At 56.5% G+C, this 25,601-nt stretch overlaps 1 protein-coding gene and 1 long non-coding RNA gene across 2 annotated transcripts in view; both read right to left on the bottom strand.

The window, feature by feature from the left end:
• Positions 1-25,601, bottom strand: part of LOC115497566 (uncharacterized) — a 68,591-nt gene that overhangs the window by 1,868 nt on the left and 41,122 nt on the right. The window lies entirely within an intron of this gene.
• PRRX2 (paired related homeobox 2) lies at positions 1,514-25,520 on the bottom strand. Its single transcript, XM_041719732.2, has 4 exons — positions 25,221-25,520; positions 5,051-5,235; positions 4,700-4,878; positions 1,514-4,136 (listed from the first exon to the last, which is right to left on the bottom strand). The coding sequence occupies exons 1-4, from the start codon at positions 25,462-25,464 to the stop codon at positions 4,001-4,003; spliced, it is 744 nt and encodes a 247-aa protein (XP_041575666.1). The 5' UTR covers positions 25,465-25,520; the 3' UTR covers positions 1,514-4,000.

Here is a 25,601-nt window from a genome sequence, read left to right as displayed (position 1 = left end):
GCCTTCCCCCAGTATCTCCCTCCCCTGTGGAGTGCAGACCCTGCCAGGTGAGCTGCAGCTCTCCAGGCTTGTCTGTCTCCTGGTTTGAGACCCCTCAGATGTCCATCAGCTCCTGGGAGCTGACTGACCATGGCTTGAGACCTTCTGCTCTAGTGGAAGATGAACTGAACTTGGGACAGTTCAGGCAGGAAATAAGTGACATATTTCCAGCAGTCAACAGTGATGAGTCACTGGAGGAATCTGCCCTGGGATCTGTAAGTTCATCACTTCCAAGGGTCTCTTGACTCAGGGCTGAATGCTTTCCAAGGGGATGCTCTGCACTGGCCACGTGCTGAGGACATGAGGACGATGCTTGGGTGATACTCTGTATGCAGGAGGTTGGACACTTGGCCTTAATGATCTACAAGCCACTTACTGAATGAATAAATAAGTGGTTAGAAAGCAGCAGCAGAGCTGTTTGGCAGGGATGGTCAAATGTGCGGGACCACGGTGGGCCTGGGGTGATGTCCCCTATGGGGACTTGCTCCTGCTGGGTGCTGCAGGGATGAGCCTTGTTCCCCTCTAGGGAAAGCTGGAATACATTGTTTAGGGTTCCTTCCTTCCTCAGCCTTGGATCCACGTGTCCCAGCAGCCACTGGTGATGGGAAGGAGCTGCTCCTGTGGCTCTCATGGAGCTGAGCCCCTCTGGGTGCACGGGAGAGCATTGTGGGGCCCCTGGCTGTGTGGGGGTTTGAGGATGGCCTGGGGAGGAGGAGGAGGTGACAGAGACATCCTGTAAGTGACACCGTGTGAGCTGGCCTCACAGGAGGCTGCTGCAGTTCAGCAGGTGAAGAAAAGTAAAAGAAACAAGGGAAATCCAGGGGTCCCTTCTTCTCCCAGCTCTCCTGGAAGTGGCAGGGCAGCAGTTTTCTGCACCGGGTGTTGAATCCCTGCACGTTGCACCAACACACACCCACCCACCATTAACTTACTCACCCTCTCTGAACACTCCATAGCATTGATCTCCACAATATCTCGGGACAGTGGATTTCAGGCTTTATTTGTGCAGTGGGGACACTTTCTGCCTTGCTCTCTGATCCTTTCCTAGAAATTCCTGCCTCTTGACTCGCTGCCTTTCAGTCTGAGCATGTTCTGGGCAGTTTCCCCTGGGCACACCTTCACACTTCTCCACATTGCATTAAATCTGCTCCTTGATAGCTCAGCACTGTGAGCTTAACTTTGGCTGCCTCAACTATTTGGTATTGCCTTTGCCTGACCACTGATTCCTCTTGTTTTGGGTGTTCAGTGCCTGCTCTGCCCCTCTGGGCCTTTGCTCCCTGGAAAGTGCTCTACAATCTGATGGTTTATTTCTGACCCATTGGTTTCTTTCAGCTCAATTTCTGTGCAGAATATGACCCTCTTTGCTGCTTCTTAATTCAATTTCTGCCCAGGCTGCTTGTCCAGGATAGGTGGGGAAACCACAGTGGCTGGTGATGGAAGACTCAGGTCCCTATCACATGCACTGACACGTCTCTACTCAGTAAAATATTTATTCCTCCATTATTTCACAAGAGTTGTTTTTACAAAAACCTTACAAAAATTTCCAAAACACAGACATGCAGAAGAAAAAAAAAAAACAAAAAACAAAAACAAATCCACCATGGATCTCGTTACAAGTAATTGAAATGTACAAATAGAAAGGGCGAGAGAGAGCTTAGATTACAATAATCCCTCGGTCCTGCTACCCCTCCATGGGTGCAATTTGTATCTCTTCTTGGTGAGTTCAGCATTGACTGACAAGCTGTGATAAGCTGCCAAAAGCACAGCAAAGGAGGGGCCCTAAGATTAGGAGCAAATGTTTTCAAATATATATATACATATAGATATTTAGTGAAGAAATATTTATTCCCTGCTTTTTTTAGGTTTACAGAAACAGCATCTGCAAACTATTAAATGGGTTTATTTTCATTAATGTTCTCAAAGAGGCAGCAACATTTATATCCCTGTGGTTTCATCTTGTATAACTGTAAAAAGAGCCCTGTTCTTTCCATGGGAATAGGACCCCCCTGGCCCCCTCCTCCTGCCCCAAGTGGTGTTTCTCAGGGTGGATGACTTGATCCACAGTGGATCCCTCTTCCCCCTGGTTTGGCAGGTCTCTGTGCAGTGTGGGGAGCTGGCATGACAAATGGGAGGGATACCAGCCCTGGAAATACAGATGGGGGCAGAGGGTGGGTATTTAGGGTGACACTGCGCCCTGGAGGAGGTGGACAGGATCAGTCAGGCTGTGCCCTCTCCCTGCCTGCCAAGCTTGAGGAGGAGAATGTAGCTGTTCCCAGCTGGGGCCGCACTGTAGAGCAGAGAAGGCCGGGGCTGGAGCAGGATGGAGGGGCTGGTTCACCCCCAGGCAGAGGAGATGGTTCTCCCATCAGGTCTCCAGCTCTGGGTGCTGGGTGAGTCCCCCCATGCTGGCATTAGCTGATGGCCCTGCTGTCACAGCCACTGGGTGCCACATTCAGCTGCAGTGAGAGCCCAGTGGGAATGGGAGAGAATGCTCCTGGAGCTGTGGGGACTCAGGTGGGCACTTCGTAACTGTGGCACTTTCAGCCTTGGTGTCACCAACCAGAGGAAGTTTACCTGGAGGAGGCACCTCAGCAATGGCTCTTTGTCCTCAGATCTGTTGCTGCAGCCCCCAAACCAACCCCTATTGGTTTGTGTCTTCTCTGTCCAGGCCACCCCTCTGAGTTGGTGGTGTCCCCGTGCTTGGCTGGTGGCTCTTTCCAGTGGGTGAGGAAAGGGTGATCTGGTTTCCAGTGGGCTTTGTCCACAGGGACACCCCACCTCCAGCACTCTGGCCGTGGAACTGGCAGGGGAATGTGGAGGCTGCATCTCCCCAGCTCAGTCCCATGGATGAAGGCCAGGTTGCCCACCCCGCGTCCATCCCCTGCACGTCCCACCTTGGAACCTCATTAGGCTGCACAGCAGGGTGGGATGAGGGGGAAACCATTTCCTCTCTGCAAAACCAAAAAAGCCTCCCCCCATGGAGCTGCCGGCCCCAGACCCCCGAGCACATCTGCGGAGCTGCCGACGGGGAGGCTGTGCCTCCGGAAGGCGAAGCCTTCGTTGGCACGAAGCGCTGGGAGCCGCCTACTCAGCTGAAACCCAACAGCTTTTTCCAATTTTCTCGTTCCCTGGGACTGTTCAATGACCTGGGGCTCTGCACAATCGCTGGCAAATCCACCGAGGCAGGGCAGCGGTGCCTGCTTGGGGATTGGCGATGCATCCCCAGCTCACGGCCGAGCTCACAGGCTCCAGGAGGGTCTGTTGAGGTGCTGCAGCTCTGCTTGCCCCTCTGGGAAGGAACAAAGCCTGATGCCATCAGTATAGGCAGCTCCTAAATGCAGGAAGCACAGTGCAGAGGGCTGGCCGAGACTGGCCATGGCATGGGTGAGCCATCAGCTTCCCAAAGTCCCAAACTTTGGGAAGTCCCAAACCCCACACTGTGGCTAGGGTTGCACAAATACGAACACATGGATCAGCTTTGGCACACACAGTTGAGCGCTGCGAGTCACAGCCTGGTGCAAAGGGGGGCTCGTGATCCTCCCACACTGTCCCTGCGGGAGGAGAAGACCCAATAACTCTTTGGCTCTCTGGGCAAGATACCCAAATTGGTCAAATCCAATAGTCCAAGATCCTTCCATGTTTGGAAGCAAATTCTTGTTCCCTTGGCAAGTCTGTTTGTCCTCAAAGAGCGTGTGGGGGGTATGTGTGTATATATAGCCGTTATTAGAAGGGTGTGCGGAAAAGCAAGTTTCTAACCAAGTTCGCTCCATATGTGGCTATAATTATGTGCCACTTCGGCCTGGGACTGACTCTACCTTCAGAAGGGAAGGGAAGAGGAGAGAAGATGCTGAGACATTGGATGAGTGGCATGTGTGTTGGGCAGGCAGCGGATTTGTCCTGGGCCGGCACAGGAGCTCCACGCTGTGTCCTGGAGGAGGCCATGGGATGGGCTTTGCCCTGCTCAGTTCACGGTCGGCACCTGGTTCTGATGGAGGCTGAACTCTTTGGCTTTGAGGCGCAGGCTGGCGATGCTGTTGGCCATGTTCACCCCTTGGGTGGGCGTTGCGGTCCCGCTGGAGCTGTAGGAGGGCACAGTGCTGCAGGGAGGGAGCAGGGAGGAATGAGGCAGTGGCCCATGGAGAAGACCCCATGCCCTTTGTGGTCCTGCTGGCTTCCCAGGCCAGGCTGGCTGTTCCCTGTTGGAGATCTCTCACAAGAACAGCCAAGGCTTCGGCATTTTTATGGGCTTGGATGGATGTGGGAACCCCCTCAAACTATGCACCAGGAGGCCCTGCTTTTGCTTTTGGATGTGATGGCTGAGCATGAACAGCTGGGAACCAGAAGGGACCCATGCCACCTCCTGTGCCGAGATGTGGGAAGGGTCAGCATGAGGCCAAGGAAATCCCTTGCGAGGACCAGGGCGCCTGCTCCAGCCCCGAAATGCAAGGAGACAGGGAAGCCTGCTCAGCGTTGGGCAGTGGATGCTCAGACAGAGTTGAAATGGTTCCCAAAGACAAGTCAGACAAGCTCCTTTCAGCCTCATAAAACCCCCAATCCCCAGCAGTGGCACAGAGCTTCATTCCTGCGGCAGTGGAGCGGTCTCTAGGCAGCCCTGCCCCATGGCCATCTCCTCCCCTGCTCCTCCAGAGCCTCCACCTACCTGTACGGGGAGGTGCTGGTCCAAGAGAGATACTCAGGGCTCAGTGCAGTGGGTCGTGGTGCCATGGGCTGCTCAATGGCTGCTTCTTGGCTGTAGGATTTGAGCAGCGATGCCGATCTGTTGGCCAGCATCGCCCTCTCGTTGCGGCGGAACTTGGCCCTCCGGTTCTGAAACCACACCTGTGGCAGGGGAAAGGTGGTCAGTGGGGACACAGTGCACGCAGGGATGTCCCAAACATCTGTCCTATGGGTCACAGCGATGTGCAGGATGAAAGAAGGGAGGGGACAGCCCCTGCTCCTCCCTGGGGTGAGGCAGAGGGTGTTGTTTTCTCCCACACAAACCTGTGCTCACCTGGACTCTGGCCTCGCTGAGGTTGACCCTTCTCGCCAGCTCCTCCCGCACAAAGGCGTCGGGGTAGTGCGTCCTCTCAAAGACCCTCTCCAGAGCCTGCAGCTGGCTGCTGTTGAAGGTGGTGCGGTTCCTCCTCTGCTTCTTCTTCCTCTTGGCTGCCCCGCAGCTTGGGCTCAGGCTCTCGCCTGTGGGGATGGAACAGAAGCCACATGAGAGCCAGACCCGTGTGAGACCCCGTGGCCCAGCCGAGCTCGAGCCCTCCTGGGGGTCTGCAGTGTCCTGCTCTGTGCCAGCCACGCTCCCTCCAGGCACCTGGGACTCTGTGGGGAGCTGCATATGTGCAACCCTGTGATGTCCATGAGAATCAAAACCCATTTTGGGACCTGCTGGAGCTCAGGGTTAACCCCAAAATTTACCAAGGCCTGTGGTGGTTTGACATCTGGCTAAAACCATGCTGACCTGATTTTGAATACCAGTCTCAGTGTATTCTGGGGCTGCACTCGATCCAAACTGGAGCTCTTGCTAAGACTTTAAGTCAAGCTTTCATGAATGGTGATGAAAATTCAGCACCAAAACACCTCCAAGATGTGGGTCTCAGCTCCCACCTCCAGCACCCCCTGAGGCCCCAGCTGTGGCATGTCCCCAAGGTGACACAGGACTGCAGCCAAGCATCTGCTCTTCCAACCCTGATCTTCAGAGCTCAGAACGAGCGGCACCGCATCTCGCAGGGCTCAGCCTCCGCAGTGTTTATTTCTGGCTTTGCTGGCTCATGGAAACATGAAGCTGAGGGTGTAGTCTGGTTTCTCAGTATTGATCTTGGGCTGTCAGCCAGGCTGAGATTAATCTCCTCTTTGTCACTAATATCATAAGGTTTGGGCGATTTTATGAAGCCTTTTCTGAGACACCCAGCAAAGGCTTTGTGGGGAGCATGACGCGCTGTCGTTCTCCCTTGTGGAGGTACTGGTTAATGATTCTTTCTGTTAATAAAGCATCTGGAACCAATCTGTACCTACTGGTGGGAAAGCATTCTGGAATTATTTGAAATGTTAATAATTTTATGACATTCTGATTCATGGCAGGGGTATGTTGGGGCTTTCTGCTCTATGTCATTGCAGAGGGCAGGGTGGCAGAACTCACCACTCCCTGAGTATGCTCACAAATTAAAACCCTGCTAATAATATTAATTGTGATACTTATTTAATAAGTCCAGCATTTTCAGACAATGCTTGAGCAACAAACAAAATCTACTGGAAGGGATATTAACTCTGCTGTTTCAAGATACCATCAAGCTGTTGAGCAAGAGGAAACTTCCAAGATCTTTAAGGCCAGGCAAACCTTCTTGCACCTTAACTCTGAATAATTCGAGCCATGAAATGTCCAACAGTAAGTTTTTCATCAAGTCCCTACGACTCCTATGTGCCCAACTACACCATTCTCCCAAGGCCTCTCTGCAGCCACTGGCATTTCTCTGGGTCTTTAATTGTGCTGTAGGTGCAACTTGGCCTTGGTTGACCATCAGCAATCTTTGATCTTGTATTTTGGACATGGCCTTCTTGGTTGGGTGAAGACACAATGGACAGTGCCTGAAATATGTGTGGGTTTGAGACCCTTTCTGCAGCCAGGCAACCATGGGCTGCCCTTCACCACCAATCGTGTCTAAAGGCTCACAAATAAAATTCTCAGAATTCCCTCCAGCACTTCCTCCTGCAGCTTCAAATGTTCTGCCAGTCTTTTGCTTTCCAGTTGCCCCTTTTAGTTAAACTCCTTTTTTGGTCCTGTTTTCCCTCAGCGAGCTAACGAGCCGCTGGATTAAAATACGTAAGTCCAGCCATGGTTGTCCCAGAGTTTTCTGAGAGCTTGGGACTGAAATGGGAACCATCAGGCTGGGAAAGAGCTACAGGATGTTACAGGGTGAGAGGTTTCCTTGTGGGTTTATGACCATGCCACAGGGCTTCTGGGGAAATGGTTGATCAGGGTTTGGTTCAAAAGGTCTAGTCACAAGGGCACCCACTGCTCCCAACCAAACTGGCAACAGCACCCTGGGAAGTGTATAAATAAAATTTATAAACCCCCTTTGGTTTCGTCCTCAATTTAAACCTGGCTATAGAACTTTTCCATAGTGATGATTTCCCTTGCCCACTCTAATTTGGCTGAAAAAAAGGAGAAGGAGGAAAGTTTTTTAAAATTAACTCTCAATCCAGTTCTGTAGGATCTGGCCACATTTCTGACTGGTCTTTATCTCCTCAAACCCACAGAAGGAAGAGCTAAACAGCCACAGGAGACAAGTGGTGCTGGGTGCTTCCCATATGGGGCTGGCAGTGATGCTGGGATCGAGGTTTAAGACTGGAGCTGGATCAGGATGTGTCTGAGCCCCAGTGGTTCCTGGGTTTTTGGAGACCTGCAAAGCCTGGGCCATGCTGGTTCTGGGCATTTTGTTCAGCCCCTATTGCTGCTTTTAATGGAGGGACCTTCCACACCTTTTCCAGGGCATCTCTCTATGGCAGGGAGGCAGCTCCACACATGGAGTGCCTGCCTGGATCCTCTGCTCTGCTTAGGGATGAGCCTTGGTAATGCATCAACATCTTTTCCTCATTAGCTCAGGCATTGCAGGCTTGTAGGACCAGACAGATGCCACCCCAATTGCTGGTGGTGAGTGCCTGACAGGTTTACAATGTACAGTCAGGCTGGATCTTCTCTATCAGAGATGCTTTAATAACCCCAAATCAGCTTCCCAGAAACAAGCATGGCTAAATTCTCTGTGGCATCAGAAAAGGAATGGGAAAAGGGATGAGTTGGGTCCCCTGAAGACCCCCTGTCCTCTCACTGCCATCAGCAGGACTTGGATTTAACCAGACCTGCTGACACCTTGATGGAGGAATTGGAAATCAGTTCCCCAGCCTGATGGGCTTCCAGGAATAAGAGTTTGTAATTGCACAAAGTTAAAACCAGCTTCCCACCATCATTGTTCTGTCCCACAGCAGTGCTTGGGGAGATTATGGAGAAAGCCAAACCCTTGCCTTTGTCAGGTATAATTTGGGGGTTCACTTGGGCTGAAGGGACCAGTTTGGTTGGCCAACCCTGAGGTCAGAGGGACTCCTGAGCCTTCCCCCAGCCACCTTCCCTGTATTTATCTTCCACTGATTACAATTTCCGCTGAAAGGAAAAGAAATGCAAGGAAAGGGGGAAAACAGGGGGGATAGCATTACTGAATAACGAAAGATGACATGCGGGGGAGGATGGGGAGAGGGAGGCACGGGGGCTTTGCACAGAGCAGGATGGGCCCGCTGTGCATCACAAAAAAAGCCTTAGATTTCCCTAGACTGTTAGGAAAGACAGGAGTCTCTTCACCCGTGATATGGATGAATTTTGGGGTGCTGGATGTGGCCTGGGTGACCTCCAGCCTCCTCTCTGGGCTGTCCTGCCTCAGTCAGTGCTGCCTGAGAGCTGCAGATGCCATGGGGTGCTGGGAGTCACCCCAAAAGCCTTCTCCCTGTGGGAGCACCAGTGCTGGCAAGCCTGGACTGTGCTACACTGAGAACTTGGGAGCAAAGGCAACACCACCCCCAGGTCAGAGCTGTGCTGGTTCAGCTGGGCACCAGCCAAGCCCCCTTCTCCCACTCGTGCCTTTTCTCTCTGTGCTTCCATTAGTTTTCTACAGGAACGACTCGGCAGGTCTCAGCCTTGGTGCTGAGCTTGCCAAGGGGGCCCTTACACTGGCAGGGCCCCCAGCCTCCCACAGCTGCTGATGAGCACTGTAAAGAGGTAATTTTCACTTGATTTCCACCAAGGCTTTGGGGTTTGACTTAGGAGCTCCATTAGTGCCCAGTAAATGGCCTCAGAGCAGCTGGGATCCAGATCCACCCGCACCGACAATCCCAGCAGCTCGCTCACACAGGCAGGGATCCTCCCTTGGGACTTTATTGCCAGCCATGCTCAGTCTCCCCTCTGGACACCCACTTTGGGGGGTTTATTTGCAAAATACTCATCCAGAGCGTGGTATTTGTCCAGCACCACCCCTGCCACCCCAGATGGTCACTTCAGCCAGCTGCCAGCCTGTCTCTTCCCCAGGTGATGGTGCAAACCCCTCTCCCTACCAGTACCAACACATGCTGGAACAAGTTTTCCTGTGTCCAACTCTACTACTTGGCTTTGGGGTGCAAATACCCCCGTTTTTCAGGTCAGAAGGCAGCAAGTTCAAACCTCTCATGCAAGAAGCCCAGGTTACATCTCCTCCAACGTGTTTCATTTTCCATTGCACCGCAGCCCCCATGGCCCTGAAACGTTTTCTGTCATTAAATTATTTCACACGTTCCATTTATTTGCGAGCAGTTTGCCAAAGACCCTTTAAGCTTTAAATTTTTCACACCCCCCCCAGCCAAAATGATCAAATCTGCTGTACCATTTACTTCCCTGCTACGCCTGGAATGGCATTTTTTTTCCTCCTTTTTGCTTCTTGGGTATAATTTAAGGGTTGAAATAGCCTGGAGGGAATTAGCTGTAAATTCTTCCTAAGACAAATAAATTCAGCCCTCTACGTTTCTACGTTTTTCAAACTGTTGAGAGACATTTTGGGTTTGTTTTACTTGAAATAATGATCGTGGCATATCTGACCCTCAGGCTGCGGCCGGTTCTAGCCAAATAAATAGCTTTTATTAATTAAGGTTTATCCTTAACAAATAAAACCCCAATTTGATCTCGGCCGGCTGAATTAGCAAAAATAAACAACGGGTTCTCTGGGCACTTGATGTGGATTTAACAAATTAACGCTGGGCCTTCATCAGGGAAGCCGCAGGGTGGTGGAGGTCTTTTACAGCCAAGAAATCCTTTGGAAAAACAATGTCTTTCGTTTCTCCCATGGTCTCTCTCGGTAAACATGTGCACTCCCTTCATCCCTTTATACACTCGGGGGAAGCGAGGAGAGCTCCGGCGATGACGTCTGCCAAAGCTTCATGTGCAATTGTTTAATTTGTTCCTCTAAATCACGCCGAGGGGAGGAAGCGTTTCCCCTCAGACTGCAGCGAGCTGGAGCAAAGCTCTGGGGTTTGGGAATTGCCCCTCCACGGTGTGTGCCCACTCCAGCTCCGTTTTGTTCCACCACCTTCAGCTGAGACACCCAAAGCCAAGGTGTGACTTGGGGGTGCACGGGCTGCCAAGTGAAGGGGACCCCTCTTTCCACAGCCACTTCCAGCACTTGGCCCTGCCTTGGGATGCAGTTGGGAACAGCCTGGAAGCCCGGGGGGGTCTTACCAGGGCTTTGCAGGGAGGAGGGATAGCAGGAGGGATGCTCCAGAGGCCAAAGGGAAGCTGGGCACTTGTCCCTGCTCATGGGCACGGGAAGGACAGGGTTTGCTGCAGTGGGAGATGCCAACACCACAAGAGGTCTTTAATTTCCCCAAACCACCTTGGAAAGCCTGGGGGGCTGAGAAGCAGCCAGGAACCTGCCCCTCCACAAGTGCTGGGTCACCCAGGTGCGGTGCCTTTCCTGCACCCACCCACGAGCCCAGCCTGGGCGCACAGAACCAACACAGCACCAGCCCGGGGGCAAAACCACATCGGTGAAACTCCCATTTTCTGCACTGTTTCACCCCAATACCCAGAGGAGAAGCTTTTGGGGCCACCAAGCCCTGCCCTCAGGATGCCAACCTCAGCTTTACTTGGCATGATGCTGTGAGGTCCAAACTCACCCTAGGAACAGCCATGGAGATGGGGGACAGGGTATCCTTGGGGAACAAGGGCTGTCAGCCCCTCGCCAGGCTCCCACTGCTGGGAGAAGGCTCCCACCTCCTCATCCTGACCCACTGCCCCTCCCTGTCCCCTCTCCAGCCCAGCCCCACCCTCACAAAGACCCCGGGAATGCTGAAGGCTCTGGGGGGAGGCTGAAGCCGGGGGGGTCCAAATGTGCTGAGTCCGAAGGAAACTTTCTCGGCTCAAGTGGCGTACATGAAAAATTTAAGAGAGGGGCAAGTCCCAGCTACTGGAGAAACATTACAGCGAAATGTTTCCGAGGATGTTTCACCTCATTAATTGTGAAAAAACTGAAACGCTGACACGTTTTTACAGGCTGCCAGTTTTGCTGGGGGAAAAGTGTCTCTGTTAAAAAGGAGCAGCAAAAGCCTGGACCAAGAAAGAGGCCAAGGCTGTCCCGGGGGGGGCCTTAGCCTGTGCTCACTGACAGGCAGCAGCAGCCTGTTTTATGGTTATAGAGCTGCCTCTGCACCAGCCAGAAACCACCCAGCACCACAGCTTGCTACCCCCAGCCACACAGACACACAGTTTTTGGGAAGATCCTGCCCAGCAGTGCTGCAGCCCCAGGGATGCTCCATGCACAGCCTGCACCCCCGGAGCCCAGGAGGTTTTCCCCTTGCACCCCTGAATGGTGTGTGGTGTCTGAGCATCCATCACATCAAGTCCAGCTAAAAGCCAGAACAAATCAGGAAGGTCCTGGCTGAGCCAGCAGCATCCCTGGATCCAGTGGGGTGTGTCCAGCCTGTGCTGGTAACCCAGTGGTGGCACTGAAGCCTTTTTTTAGCTCATTATTAGTGCAGCAAATTCATTGGGAACATGATGCTTAGATGGGTACTGGGAAAAGAAAGGATGTGAAAAGGAAGATCCCCATGTCATGAGACACTGCTTCCCTTAGGGATGGTTCCAGCCCAGAATGAGCCACCAAATTCACTGCTGAGAGCTGTGAGTGGATTCAGAGCTGGCTCTCCAGCTGACTCTGGAGCAAGGGCAGCTGTGCTGCAAAACCCAGGTGCACAAGAGGGAGAAGATCAGCACAGTGAGGAAGGAGGAAGATAATGAAAGAATGAAGAAGGGAAGCAGATGCTGGAGACACCAGGTGAGGAACCAGCCAGCCAAGTCTTGTGCTGTGATTTAGAGAGGGTGCCCTGAAAGGTGAAAGCTGGTGAAATCCACAGTGCTGCAGGCAAAGCCCTGAGGCTCTGAGTGCTCAGGAGTCCCTGACCATTCCCAGCACTTCCCACCATGCCAGAGGCTACTGCAGAGCCCAGCACAGCACTCACCCAGCTGAGGCCAGGCCCCAGGAATGGTGTTTTGGCACAGCCAAGTCCTGCGTCAGCGGAAGCATTTAATGAATTAATTGCAGCCACATTCCCTGAAGGAGGAGGCAGGGTTGGTGGGATGCTGTCAAGCCTCAGGAAGGGGATAGGGAACATCTTTGGCCACAAAGCTCTGGTGGGAGTAAGGGGAGTAGGCTGAGCAGTGCAAGAAATTCTGTATATTCTCCCAGGGACCTGGGAGAGATGGTCTCCCACCTTTTACCTGGGGTGGGAACTGCCTGTGACAGACCTTTGGAGAAGGTGACAGGGACACATCCTGCTGCCAGCCTCACTGGCTCGGGATGCAGCCCAACCTCCTGGTCCCAGCCCCAACCCTGTGTGAGGATCCAACCACAGAGCCTGGCACCATCAGCACCCCCTGACTGCTCCAAAACAGCCTCGAGAGCTGCGGCAGTGCCGGGACAGGCTGAGGCCTCTGGCTGCGCTTTCCCACCCGCCCGGCTCCGGAGCCAGAGCCATTGTGGGGCCTTGTGGGGCCTTGTGGGGCCCTTGTGGGGCCATTCTGGGGCCGTTCTGGGGCCTTGTGGGGCTGTTGTGGGGCCTTGTGGGGCTGTTGTGGGGCCTTGTGGGGCCGTTGTGGGGCCTTTGTGGGGCTGTTGTGGGGCTGTTGTGGGACTGTTGTGGGGCCTTGTGGGGCCATTGTGGAGCCACTGTCGGGCCTTGTGGGACCCTTGTGGAGCCGATGTGGGGCCATTGTGGGGTCATTGTGGGGCCTTGTGGGGCCTTGTGGGGCCATTGTGGGGCTGCTGTGGGGCCATTGTGGGGCCTTGTGGGGCCGTTGTGGGGCCTTGTGGGGCTGTTGTGGGGCCGTTGTGGGGCCTTGTGGGGCTGTTGTGGGACCGTTGTGAGGCCTTGTGGGTCCTTGTGGGGCCACTGTGGGGCCTTGTGGGGCCACTGTGGGGCCTTGTGGGGCCTTGTGGGGCCTTGTGAGGCCGTTCTGAGACCATTGTGGGGCCTTGTGGGGCCTTGTGGGGCCGCTGTGGGCCCTTGTGGATCCTTGTGGGTCCTTGTGGGGCCTTGTGGGGCCTTGTGGGGCCATTGTGGGGTCGCTGTGGGGCCTTGTGGGGCCACTGTGGGGCCTTGTGGGGCTGTTGTGGGACTGTTGTGGGGCCGTTTTGGGGCCTTGTGGGGCCACTGTGGGGCCATTGTGGGGCCTTGTGGGGCTGTTTTGGGGCCATTGTGAGGCCATTGTGGGTGACCCCAGCCTGGCTCAGGGCTTTCGGGAGCTGCCAGGAGCATCCCGTGTGTTCACAGGAGCCTGACACAATGGGCTGTCCCCGCTCCAGAGCCACCGCTGCCTCCATTGTGTCAGCGCTCCAAGGGGACAGAGCTGCGGAGGAGCTGGGCTGGGGCAGAGCTGGGGTGCTGCTCCACAATGAGTACCCAGATTTCCCCCCAAGGAACGGCACAGTGAGGAGGAGAGGCTCTTGGAAGTCCTCTGTCTGCATGGATTTGCCAGGTACAGCAACTCTGAGAGGTCAGGATCTGGCATCTTCCCTTCTCATGGCAGGGGAACGTGCAATTCAAAGGGGTTTGCACTCCTCTGGGGTCTCTCTTTTCATAATTGGGACTGGGGTCACACAGAACCTCCAAAAACTCATCCCCAGTTGTGCCAGTCTGGATGTCCCCTGCAAATGGCAGAGAAGGAGAGGGGGAGACAGGACAGATGTCGGGATGGGTGCTCCTGGCTTCATGCAGGGATGCTCTGAGGGATGTACCAGACCAAAGGGCTCCTCAGATGGATGTTTGTGGCTGCAGGACTGGGGGCAGCAGGAGCCAAAGCCCTCCCAGCACAGCCAAGTGCCTCAGGAAAAGACAGCGTGGTGGGTTTGACTGATCCAAGCCAAGTTCCGAGCAGCACCGACCAACGGGGGAGCAGGAATTTTCATTTTGTTCTCCTGTGAATTTGCCAACCCCCACGGTGGAGGCCCAGGGACCAACAAAAGGCGCTGGCTCTCCCCCAGCCAGCACCAGCCAGGAGCTTTCCCAGCAAGGAGACATTCACTGCGGAGCTTGCTTTCATCTCCCAGCCAGGACCTTCTTGCGGGGGGATGAGAGCAGTGCCCAGGCTCTCCTGCACCTCACACCACTGCAGCACCCTGGGGTGCTCCTGGGGATGCTGCCCCTTGGGGATGCAGCCTCCCCACTTTGCCAGCTCGCTGAAACAGCCCAGCATGGAGAGTGGCAGCACGGTGGTGGCTCGCAGATGTGTGAATCTGTGGCTCAGGGAAACAGCCAGGCCAGACCCTGTGGCCAAAATGATGGGATTTGGGTCAGCCCCAGGCACCACAGTGAGGGTCTGGGCAGAGGGAACAGCCACAGTGGCTCCCCACGGCCGCTGGAGAGGGGGATGGTGGCACAGAGGCTGGACCCTGCTGCCCTACATCAGGCTGAGCACGGCAGATGCTGCTTCCCCTCCCATCCTGCAGACCTTTCAGGCACCATTTGGTGCATCCATGATGTAGCCACAGAGGTGCCAACATCGCTCACATGTGATATAACAGGTTACCTGGTTTCCCAGCAGGGCACAGACATGTAATTAATTAACACTAATGAGACTTGTGCAAGCACTGGCCTAGGAGTAGCATTCACATTGCAAAGCACCACCAAAATCCTGGATTTAACTGCAAAGTGAGTTTTCCTGGGGGCTGGAAAGGGGATGGGGGGTGCCTCAGGCCATCACAGTGTTGAGAGCTCACTGGGACTTTTGCTCAGTGTTTGAAAAATAAAACTAAATCAGCCGGGGCTGCACAGCAGGAACGTTGTGTGGAGGGCTGGCTCCCAGCCAGGGACCCCTGGCATGGCAATCCCAGCCTTCCTCTCCTCCCCAGCCCCCCCACAAAAAGGTGGTTTTTTTGAAATTTAATAGGCAAAAGCCCAAGCAAGCCAGCCCCAGTGGCATCTGGCACTGAAACCCAACACCAGCCCCACGAGGTTGAAGCAGAGACCCCATTGCATCGGGGTCATTGCCAGGGGGGGAAGGAGGTGGGAAGGGATGAGGGGGAATGATGAGAATTCCCATGATGTCCCCTCCTGCTGCCCGCTGCCACTGCCCCAAGTCCCTTCTCTGTTTAAGGCCAAAAGGGTGGTTTTCACACCCAGGCCAGCAAATCACTGAGCACCCACTTATCAGTGAGCAGCAGCACCTGCTGAGAGCCCTTTCCACAGCCACCATGGACACCAGCACGTCTGGCCAGGGCGTGGGGTGGGCGTGAGCCCCACTGGGAGCCCGTCCCAGCCCTGCTCCAAGCAGGACCCTCGTGGGCGCCGGTACGCACAGACGGCCCGGAAGCCCCTGCCAGAGCAGCATCGCTGTCCTCCGGTCTGGTTTTCATTTGAGGTCGGTGGCCTCTCGCCAAATTTATTGTAAAACATTCATTTTAATAAGTGGCTCATATCTTTTTTTTTTTTTTTTTTTTAACCCAGCATGGTTAACTGTTTCCAGGTTACAGCAGAACCTTGCATGGCAGGGACAGCGGGGACAGCGGGGACAGTGGGGACAGGATCACAGTCAGGTTGCTGGGGGCAGGTGCCAGCCATGGGAAGGACATCAGAGGATGACAGGATGGAGACAGGAACATCAGAGTCCTGCTCCTACAAAGGTCAGCAGAGCTGAGACCTCACCCTCATCCCTCCAAACCTTCATCCCCTCCAGCTCCCCAGGGAGACCAAGCACCCTCCTGCCATTCTGGGCGCCCTGACACTCTCATCCAGAATTAAAACTTACTGCCCAATGGGTATCTGGGTCATGTCAAACAAGCAGAGGACTTCCAGAAGTGGACATTGCCTGGTAGTTTAGTTTCAACATTTGTTTTAAGCTTTATAAACCTCTAATACTAATAGAAATGCTTGAGTGTCTTTTAATTTAAATGAAAACAGTTTTTTTTAAATTTAAAAATTCCCCTGAGGTATTTACAACCCCCAAATTACAGCCATGTGGCCAGCCCAGATGAGAAAGTGAAAATGGTGAGGAAGGAGCGTGGCAGCTGCCCCAGCCCAAGCACGGCCCAGCCCTGCAGTGGCCGTCTCCATGTCACCTGTGTCCCCTGCACAGGCTCTGCTTCACACCTTTGCTGGGGACGTGGGATCCGTGGACTCAGCAGCCCCATGAGCTGCCAGCCACAGCTGTCCCCAGCAGGATGGCATCTTTCTGTCTTTCCTGCCTTCCTTCTGTCCTTCCATTTTTGACACAGTGGGTCAGGGGACAGGAGTCGCCCACGACCCATCCTGTGCCCTCCTGAGTTGTGCTGCTGCAGGACCAGGCCCTTTGCACCCCAGAGCTGTGCCAGGGGTCCCCTAAGCACTGCCCTGCACCACCACTGCTACTGCCACCCCCACGTCACCCCTGACAGCCCAGGCAGTGTCCTGTGCCTCCTGGGGTGCAACACAACCAATCAGTGCCACATGCTCCCCCTGCAACAGCCTGAACAGCTTGTGGTGCCGTGGAACCCCAGCACACACACCTGGCATTGCCCTGCACACTTTGGGGTGGCATAAAACCCCAGCACACCCACCTGGCATTGCCCTGCACACTTTGGGGTGCCATGGAACCCCAGCACACCCACCTGGCATTGCCCTGTGCAGTTTGGGATGCCATGGAACCCCAGCACACCCACCTGGCATTGCCCTGTGCAGTTTGGGGTGCCATGGAACCCCAGCACACCCACTTGGCATTGCCCTGCACACTTTGGGGTGCCATGGAACCCCAGCACACACACCTGGCATTGCCCTGTGCAGTTTGGGGTAGCATAGAACCCCAGCACACCCACCTGGCATTGCCCTGTGCAGTTTGGGGTGGCATAGAACCCCAGCACACCCACCTGGCATTGCCCTGTGCAGTTTGGGGTGCAGTGGAACCCCAGCACACCCACCTGGCATTGCCCTGCACACTTTGGGGTGCAGTGGAACCCAAGCACACACACCTGGCATTGCCCTGCGCAGTTTGGGGTGCAGCACAATCCTCACCCCACCCCATCAATGCCCTGCATGACTGGTACAATGCCGACCCCCTGCACACCTTGGGGTGCAAAGCAGCCCCCCAAACCCGCGCTGCAATGCCCTGAGCAGCTCAAGGCTCAGCGCAGCTCCCCCGTGGATGCCCTGCCCAGCTCGGGGTGCAGTGCCCAGCCTGGGGTGGGGGGCTCCGGCAGCCGAGCCCCCTCTCCCAGCAGTGCCTGGGGGAGCTGCGGGCTGTGCCCCCTCCCCAGGGCCCGCTGCCATGTGCTCCCCGCCGCTCCCCCGGCTCCCTGCCATGTGCGCTCCAGTTTCCTCGCGTGTGAAGCCTGCAGCCTCTCGGATTCAGTGGCTGGAAAGGATGGCGCCTCTCCACATCTGGTTCAATGCGCGAGCCTGGCGCCTGGCTTAGCCACAGTCTCCATTCAGAGACACACAGACTTTAATAGACTCATACAATTCTTCCTGATCTATCACTGCAGCCGCAGCTGAAAAGCTGCTTTATTATATGCGCTCAAAGGGGGATGAGGAGGGAAGGGGAGGGGGCCGGCGGCTGGCGCTGCCGCTCTCTGAAGGCTCCCAGCCCGCCCGGCATCCCCCGGGACCAGAACTGTCCCCCCAGCCCTGCCCAGCCTCCCAGGGGCTGTTCCCCCCCAAACCCGTAGGAAAGAGCAGCACCGCAGCCTCATTATCCCTCCTGCTCAATTAACACCCTCCAAGCTGCCGTTTGCACCCGCACGGTGCGCGCTGGGGCTGCAAGGCACGAAATGACCAAGGGGATCCCGACTGTCCCCCTAATGTCCCCAGGATGGTTTCACTCCCCCACGACTGGAGCAATTCCCCCTAATTCCTGCAACATCAGCATCCCCTTCATCCCGCAATTCCCCGGGTGCGACCCGCGGCTGTCGGGTGAGGAGCTGCCCCCGTGCCAGCGGTGGCACTGGGGTGGCACTCCGGGGACAGGACAGGGTCCTGAGGGATGCTGAGCACGGACAGGGCGTTTCGTCACGCCGTGGGAAGGCTGGAGAACATCGCCCGCGGTCATGTGTCCCTCGGGCAAAAGCAAACATCATGCCTCAAGGGCGACGGGGAGGAATTTTTGTGTTAATTCGCGGAAATTTAGGGTTGTTCAGTGAAAAACAAATAGCTTGGCAGTTTCGGGGCAGTCCTGGTCAACAGGCATCGGAAAACAGCCATGAAACCTCAAATCAGGCCTTTCTCCCCAAAACTTTGCTGTTCCCATCCTCCCTGACCCTTCTGGGCATCACCAAGACCAGGCAGGGGGTGGCTGCCTCTGCCCACCACACTTCCACTCTGTTCCCAGTTGCTTTTTTTCAGCCAGGAAAAACCTGATCTGCATTAACCCTGGTCTAAATTCTTGCTCAGCTCCAGCATTTGAAAGGATGCTCTGACCCAGTTCCCTGGCTCAGGGATTCCAGCCTGGAATGATAACTCCTTCCAGCCTCTGCTCATGCTGCAGGGAGGGAATGAGGTGCCAGTGTGGGGACGAAGCCTTTGCCAATCCTGAAGAACCCGGGTCCCATCCTGCTTCAAACCTCATCCCTTCAGCTCCATGATTTTACAGCCCTGGGGAGATAATTCCCCCTGGCTGGAGGAAATCAGCCTTGGGTGAAGGGGTGATCAGCCCCTGGGAGGGAGGAGGGTTTCTAACACACAGACTCAAAGCCCCAAATCATTTCATCAGCCTCCCAGCTACAGACACACGCCCAGGCTCTCTTAAAATGCTGATTCGTTGAAATTCACCCATCTTGGCTGCACAGAGTAGAAATTTCATATTTTTCCTGTGAATCAGCCCCATTCCCTGAAATAACAGCCCAAAAGAAAGGGGAAATAGTCTTGCACTGAGCTGTTCCTGGTCGAGTGAGACATAACAACCCAGGGGGGGACAGACAAGGTGTCCCTGCACCCCAGCACCCCCCTGGGCTGGGCATGGCTGTGCCAGGGGGTGTCTGAGCTGCTGCTGGGGACTAAAGTGCTCCCAGGGAAGTGGGGTAAAGCCTTGTGTCCCCACAACACGCAGGACCCCTCCAGTGTCCCCCTTCTGGACACTGTCACACTGATTCTCCCTGCTGGAAAGTGGTTTCAGAAGGAGCATCCCCCACAGCAGTGCCTGCCAAAGCCTGGGGGTGCCGAGTAGAGAAAAATCCCAGCGCTGAGAAGTCGGGCAGAAAAGTGATTTTCCTGCCCTCCTGGCCCAACCAAACTCTTGGGGCAGCTCTTGGGCTCCCCAGCCAGGGGGTTCCCATCTCCCTGGGTCCTGAGGTTGGGGTTTTTCCCTTTATGCTCTGGCAGCAGCTCTCCCAGCCCAGCAGTGAGCACGTGTGGGGACCCCGCAGAGCCCTGCAGCGCTCTGGAACGTGCTGGAATGTGTTTCCCCGTGCCCTGGGGAGGGCTCAGCGTGGGCAGGGCAACTTCCTGGGGCCCCTCTCCAGCCCACAGCCCCCCGAGCTGGGCTGGGGGGAGCCTGGAGCCCAGGTGTGGGTGTTCAGCTCATCCGGGGGCAAATTCTGCCCAAATCAGAGCCCCGGTGGCAGCAGTCAGCGAGAGCCTGGCAGCAGGCACAGGGAAGGGCAGGATGGGGACCCAGTGTCCCCACGGGAGGAGCAGGAGGGTGAGTGGATGTCACTGGGGGAGGAGTGGGATGGTGAGTGTGTCACCCTTCAGGGCTGGGGGCACAGGGAAGCACAGAGGGGTGGTACCATGCCAGAAGCTCTACGAGACCTGAGGTCTCTTCCAGCTGTGACCCCACCCCTGCCTGTGCCTGGCAGTGATTTGTGCAGCTCTGGCTGGTTCTGCAGGCTGCTGCTGACCCCATTCAGCCCTTTATGCTGCTTGTGCCATGGGCAAGCAGCAGCACTCCCACCCCACAGCAGATTTTGGGTAGATAAGGCCTGAGGAATCAGTTTCCTCTTGTCCAAGGCAGGGGACCACGTGCAGGACAGTGATCCTGTGGCAGAGACACAGGACAAGGAGCACAGTGAGGGTGTCCCCAGTCAGGGAGGGGGAAGCCTGGCTGCAGAACACGCCACAGGCTGGGGCTGTCCCCTGTCCCCTGCATCAGCCTGGGGTGTACAGCATGGGGCCTTCCCCACAGCCCCTTTTTTCCTGACTGGGATATGCTGGGCTCCCTGTGAGTGGCTGGAAACCTCTGTGTGAGCTGGGACCTGTCAGGCTCCCCATCCATCCATCCATCCATCCATCCATCCATCCATCCATCCATCCATCCATCCATCCTTGCAGTAGGCAAAAATTAATGTGGAGGGCTGGGAGATGGCCAGGGTGGGGAGCTCCCACACGAATTAATTGGTGCTTACTGACTAATTGCTGCTGGATGCTGCACTGGGGACCTGCCAGCATCACACACTGGACAAGCACTGTCCCCTCCTCTGGGACCATTCTGCTTCAGCAACCCCAAGGGCACATGGAGAAAAACCCCATCCTGAGGGTGCAGCCCTCAGAGCCCTCCAGGCTGGGGGTGTCCCCAGGCTGGGGACAGGGTGATGTCTGGTCACTGAGGGCAAGGATGGCTCCTGTCCCGGTGCCACCCGCCTGGCTGGGCTGCCCTTACAAGGACAGAGAGGATTCACCTCCCCCTCTGCTTCAGATGCCACATTCACAGCTCTGCCAACAGGGACTGTCCCCAGCCAGAGCCCTGCAGGAGATCTGGGAGGGCAGCCAGGCACCCTCGGCTGGGCTGTTTTGGGGAGCAGTGAGGGATGATGGCTGCTGTAAACGCTGCAGCCCAGCCCTGCTGCCCCCTCAGCCCATGGCCAGCACCCTGATGCCACCCTGAGCAGCAGGCACCTCTCTTTGGAGAGCTGAGCCACATCCATCAGCAATTCCCAAAGCCTCCTGCCCTCCACAGGGGCTGTGTCGGGGTCCCTGCACCGCTGCCTGTCCCTGGTCAGGCACCCAGGAACCAGGGAAAGCCTCTGCACTGCAGCCTGGAGGGTGCCCAGCAGCTTTGGGGCTGTGCAAAGCAGATGGGCGCTGGAGAGAGATCTGATGGGTCTGGGGTCACAGGGCAGGAGGGCCTCAGCTGTGTCCCTGTGCCCATGGCCCAGTCTCACTGAGGCACAGGAGATCAGCCAGGAGTTAATGACACCGGGTTTAACTGGGGCCAACTGGGCCATCTCTGTGCACAGATGTCCCCAAAGGCACATCCCCAAAGGCACATCCCCAAAAACACATCCCCAAAAACACATCCCCAAAGGCATATCCCAAAAACACGTCCCCAAAGGCACATCCCCAAAAACACATCCCCAAAAACACGTCCCCAAAGGCACATCCCCAAAGGCACATCCCAGCCGTGGTGTGACAGAGCTGCCTCCTGCCAGCACAGCCACAGAGGCCAAGGTGTCCCCGAGCTGTGCCCACGGCTGACAGGGACAAGTGGTATTTGGGAAGGCAGAGCAGCACAGCCAAACTTCGTCCTGTGAGCCAGGGCCACCACAGTCCTTGGATTGGGACATCACAGGGACATCAGCTGGGGTGGCTCTGCCTCAGGGAAGTTACCAAGCCCTGGGAGGAGTTTGGGGCTACCTGGGGCAATCAGCTACCGCTTTAACTCCAGGACCAAGTCCCCTTTCCCCTCTGATACCAGGTCCCTGTCCCTCCCTGCCTCTCCTCTCCCCTTTCAGCTGCTCTGGTTTACATAATTAAAGCCAGTTTGGTGTAACATCTTAATGCCCTCTGCCCCTTTGGGTGCTGCTGCTTCTCTCCTCTCCTGCATCACTGCTCTGCTCAGCATCCTCACAGCCCCAGAACAGGTCAGAACATCCCAGGGAATGAGGAAGGGGCTCCAGGCACTCTTTGGAAAATGGGATGTCCAGGGGCCACCACGCCTCCCCATCCCACTGCCAGATCCCAGTGGCTGTAGCCAAATAAACGGCCAAAGCATGCCTGCCCCATGCCAAAATATCCCCCTGGAGGGACCACAGCTCAGCTGTGACAAAAGTGACTCTTTCTGAGTTTTCAGCCCCAAAGCGGAGCCAGTGCACGACTCCCTCTCCCATCCCCAGGCGGCACCAAAAGTAAGTTCATTGTTTGAAAAGCCATCAGTCAAGGCTTGCTGGCTAAAATTACCCTCCTGCTTTATCATCTTGAGAACATTAAGGGCTGTTGTTAACAGATGTTTCGCGTTACACATTATTTGTTAGTCTAATGAAAGGAGGTGAACAAGCTTTCAAGACCTCAGAAGTTGTGCCGAAGGTTTTCCATGGGAGGCTGTTGCACCACTCCAGGGGAGAATGAAGATGAAGATGAGGGTGTGAATGAGCTCTCACCACCCTGTTGACTTTTCCTCGCTCTTGCCTGGCTTGTGGGATTTCTGATTTTTGGGTGTCATGAGAGCAATGTGTTACACAGATATTTGTATTCACCGTCCCAGGAGGACACGCTGGGCACACTCAGGGCCAGTTTGGGGCTGTGGCCAAGGCAGGGGCTGAGCAGCCCCTTGGCTGGAGAGGGAGTCGGGCATGGCTTTGGTCCCAAAAGCCTCCAAAGTGGCAGCAGGATAGGATGTGCCAGCCCTGCAAGGGACTCCTGGAGGAGAGGTGTGCCAAGGGCTGTGAGGTGGGGCTGGGTGAGGTCAGAAAGGGCTGAATCCCCTTCTGCAGAGAATAACCCCCTGCCCTGAGCTTCTCTGGCTGTGCCAACCTCAGGAATGGAAATCTCTCGCTGCAGCTTCCCTGGGGAAGGGGAGGGGGTTTTGCTGGGGTGGGCACAGCCTGGGGCTGCCTAAAGCATCCTTGTGCCAGCTCTGCCAACGCAGCCCCCGGTGAGCCCTGCCTGGTGCAGGGGTCCCAGCAGCTTCACAGCAGGTTCAGGGCTGCTCTTCCTCCAGCCCAGCAGCACAGTGACCCCGAGGGCTCCTGGCTGGAGCTCAGAGCCACGTCCTGCAGGGGCACCATGGCCCTGCATCCCACTGCCACCAACTGTGGGGCTCCAAACCTGCATCTGGCAGAAAACCCCACGGTGGTGGAGAGGAAGGCGAGAACAAACGCCGAGAGGCTGTTTTATTTCAGGATGCCAATAAAAGATAAGGTTACCAGTAAAAGTTCCTTTGCTGTCATCACAGATCTGGTGCAAAAGGCTGGTGCTCACAAAGGCAGGACATTTGCCTGGTATTTCCAGTCTCCCCATCTCAATTTAGGAAATTGCATCCCATTTGAGGCAGTGGCATCAGGTAAGGGTCTCAGAGGTCCAGCTTTGCGTGCACACAGGTTCTTGTCTCCGTTTCCTTGCTCTCTTCTTGCCCACTGCTCTCAGCTCCCAGATATTTTTCAACATCAGAAATGCTTCAACTTCTGGTCAGCCTGTCAGAGCACTCCAGCTGCTGATGGTGTCTCCATCCGTGCAAGCTCGCCAGAACAGGTGCTAATGGGAAATATCTCACATGGGCCAGCACTGCTGGGACCTGCAGACCAAACCCCAGGGCCCCTGCCAGGGAGGAATGGGCTTTTGGGGTGAAGAACAGGCTTGTGGTGGTTGTACAGCCTTGCTCTGTTTTTTGCACCACGCTGGGTCCACGCTGAGTTCTCTGGGTGCTTTAGGAGCTCAGCAGAGCTGTTGTTTCTCTGCTGTTTTGCAAACAGCCCCGTGAGACTGCTGCGGGCCGCGTTTCCCAAAGCTGCACTGATCCCACACAAAATACTGTCCCCACTAGAGACCCACAGGCACGAGAAACCCTCCCCACAGCCCCAAAGCCACTGCTGCAAGTACAAACAAAACCCAAGGGAAAGGCAGGGAGGCTGGAAAATAACACTGAAAATACCAGATACCATCCCAAAAAGCAGCGCTCAGCCCTCAGCAGCGTGAGCTGGGGGCTCAGTGGGGCTGCTCCATGAAGGGAGGAGGCTGTGCAGGGAAGGAGTTGTGGGTTGGAGAAAGATGCTCCAGACCTGCACGCGGTGTAGGAGCCACGGGAGGGGACAGAGAGGATACCCGGAGGGGATTGAAGGGACTGAGCCCCCTTCAGCAGCACAGATTCCTGCTTGAGCTGTGCACCCTGGCCAGGCACGGGTCAGAGCCTCGGCAGGGCTGTCAGCACCCCAGGGCTGTAGAAAACAAGCCTGGGGTAGCACGGCCCAGCCAGGAGACAATTTTGGGGAATCCCCCCTCGGGGAAGGTGCCTGGCCCGGGCTCTGCCTCCCCTCTGTCACCTCTATGTCCCGAGGGGACACCCGGCTCCGGGGGGCTCCGGGGGCCGCCGGCTGCCCCGGCACCGTGCCTTTGCTTCACGAATAGGGCGAACCCTCCTCACCCCCGCCGCAGCACCGGAGCGGGGATGCGCGGGACCGGCGGAGCGGCGCGGAGGGAGAGATGCGAGCGGGATTGTCCCGTTAAAAACGCGCCTGCGGCCGGGACCGAGCGCCATGAAACCGAACCCCGGGTCGGTCCCGCTCTCCTCTCCCAGCCCCGGTTCTGTCGCCGCTGATGCCGGAGACGGGACCGGCCCGGAAACCGAGACCGGGAGCCCGGGGGGGACACGGGGACCCCGCAGGCCGCGCAGCCCGGTACGGACCGACTTCCCGGGAGCGTCCCGGGCCCGACACCTCCGGTGCCGGCGGGGGGGCGGCCGGTGCGGATCCCTGTGCCCCTGTCCCGCTGGGGGATCCCTGTGCCCCTGCCCCGGGTGTGGATCCCTGTGCCCCTGTCCCGCTGCGGGGTCCCTGTGTCCCTGTCCCGCTGCGGGGTCCCTGTGCCCCTGTCCGGGTGCGGATCCCTGTACCCCTGTCCCGCTGCAGGCTCCCTGTGCCCCTGTCCGGGTGCGGATCCCTGTGCCCCTGTCCCGGGTGCAGGGTCCCTGTGCCCCCTGTCCCGCTGCGGGGTCCCTGTGCCCCTGTCCCGCTGCGGGGTCCCTGTGCCCCATGTCCCGGGTGCGGGGTCCCTGTGCCCCTGTCCGGGTGCGGGGTCCCTGTGCCCCTGTCCCGCTGGGGGATCCCTTTCTCACGGGTCGGGGTCCCTCTGCCGCAGCCGTCGGGGGTCGGCACTCGCAGCTCGCCTCCACCCGCTGCCCCAGTTCTCCCCACCGACCCTTTTGTCCGGGGTTCCAGCCCCATCCCCAAAGCTGCCCCATCCCCGGGGAGCCCATCCCGGGCTCCGGGACTCACCGTCCTGGGGCGCTGCCTCGCTGCCGCTGCTGCCTCCCGACGGCTCCGGGATGGCCTTTCCGCCACCGGCGGGCGGGGGTCCGGCCGCGGGGGTCCCGTTCATACCGGCCGCCACCTCCTCCAGGTCGAGGAGGTGGCTCACGCTGAAGTTTTTCCGGCTTTGAGCGTTTTCGGGCGGCTCCGGACCGCGCACGGCGCCGGGGGCGAACGGCTTGTCCATGGCAAAGGCTGGCGCCGAGTCCATGGCTCCCACCCCCAGCCCGCAGCCCAGCCCGAGGTGCCGGGCCGCTCCCCGGCCCCCTTTCCCTTCCCCACCCACCCCCCACAAAAAAAAAAAAAAAAAAAAAAGAGAAAAAATTAAAATAATTATAATTTTTTTTT

Source organism: Taeniopygia guttata, chromosome 17 (genome assembly GCF_048771995.1).
Source record: "Taeniopygia guttata chromosome 17, bTaeGut7.mat, whole genome shotgun sequence".
Taxonomy (NCBI): Eukaryota; Metazoa; Chordata; class Aves; order Passeriformes; family Estrildidae; genus Taeniopygia; species Taeniopygia guttata.
Note: the sequence above shows the minus strand (reverse complement) of the source record. Positions and strands in the feature narration are given on the sequence as shown.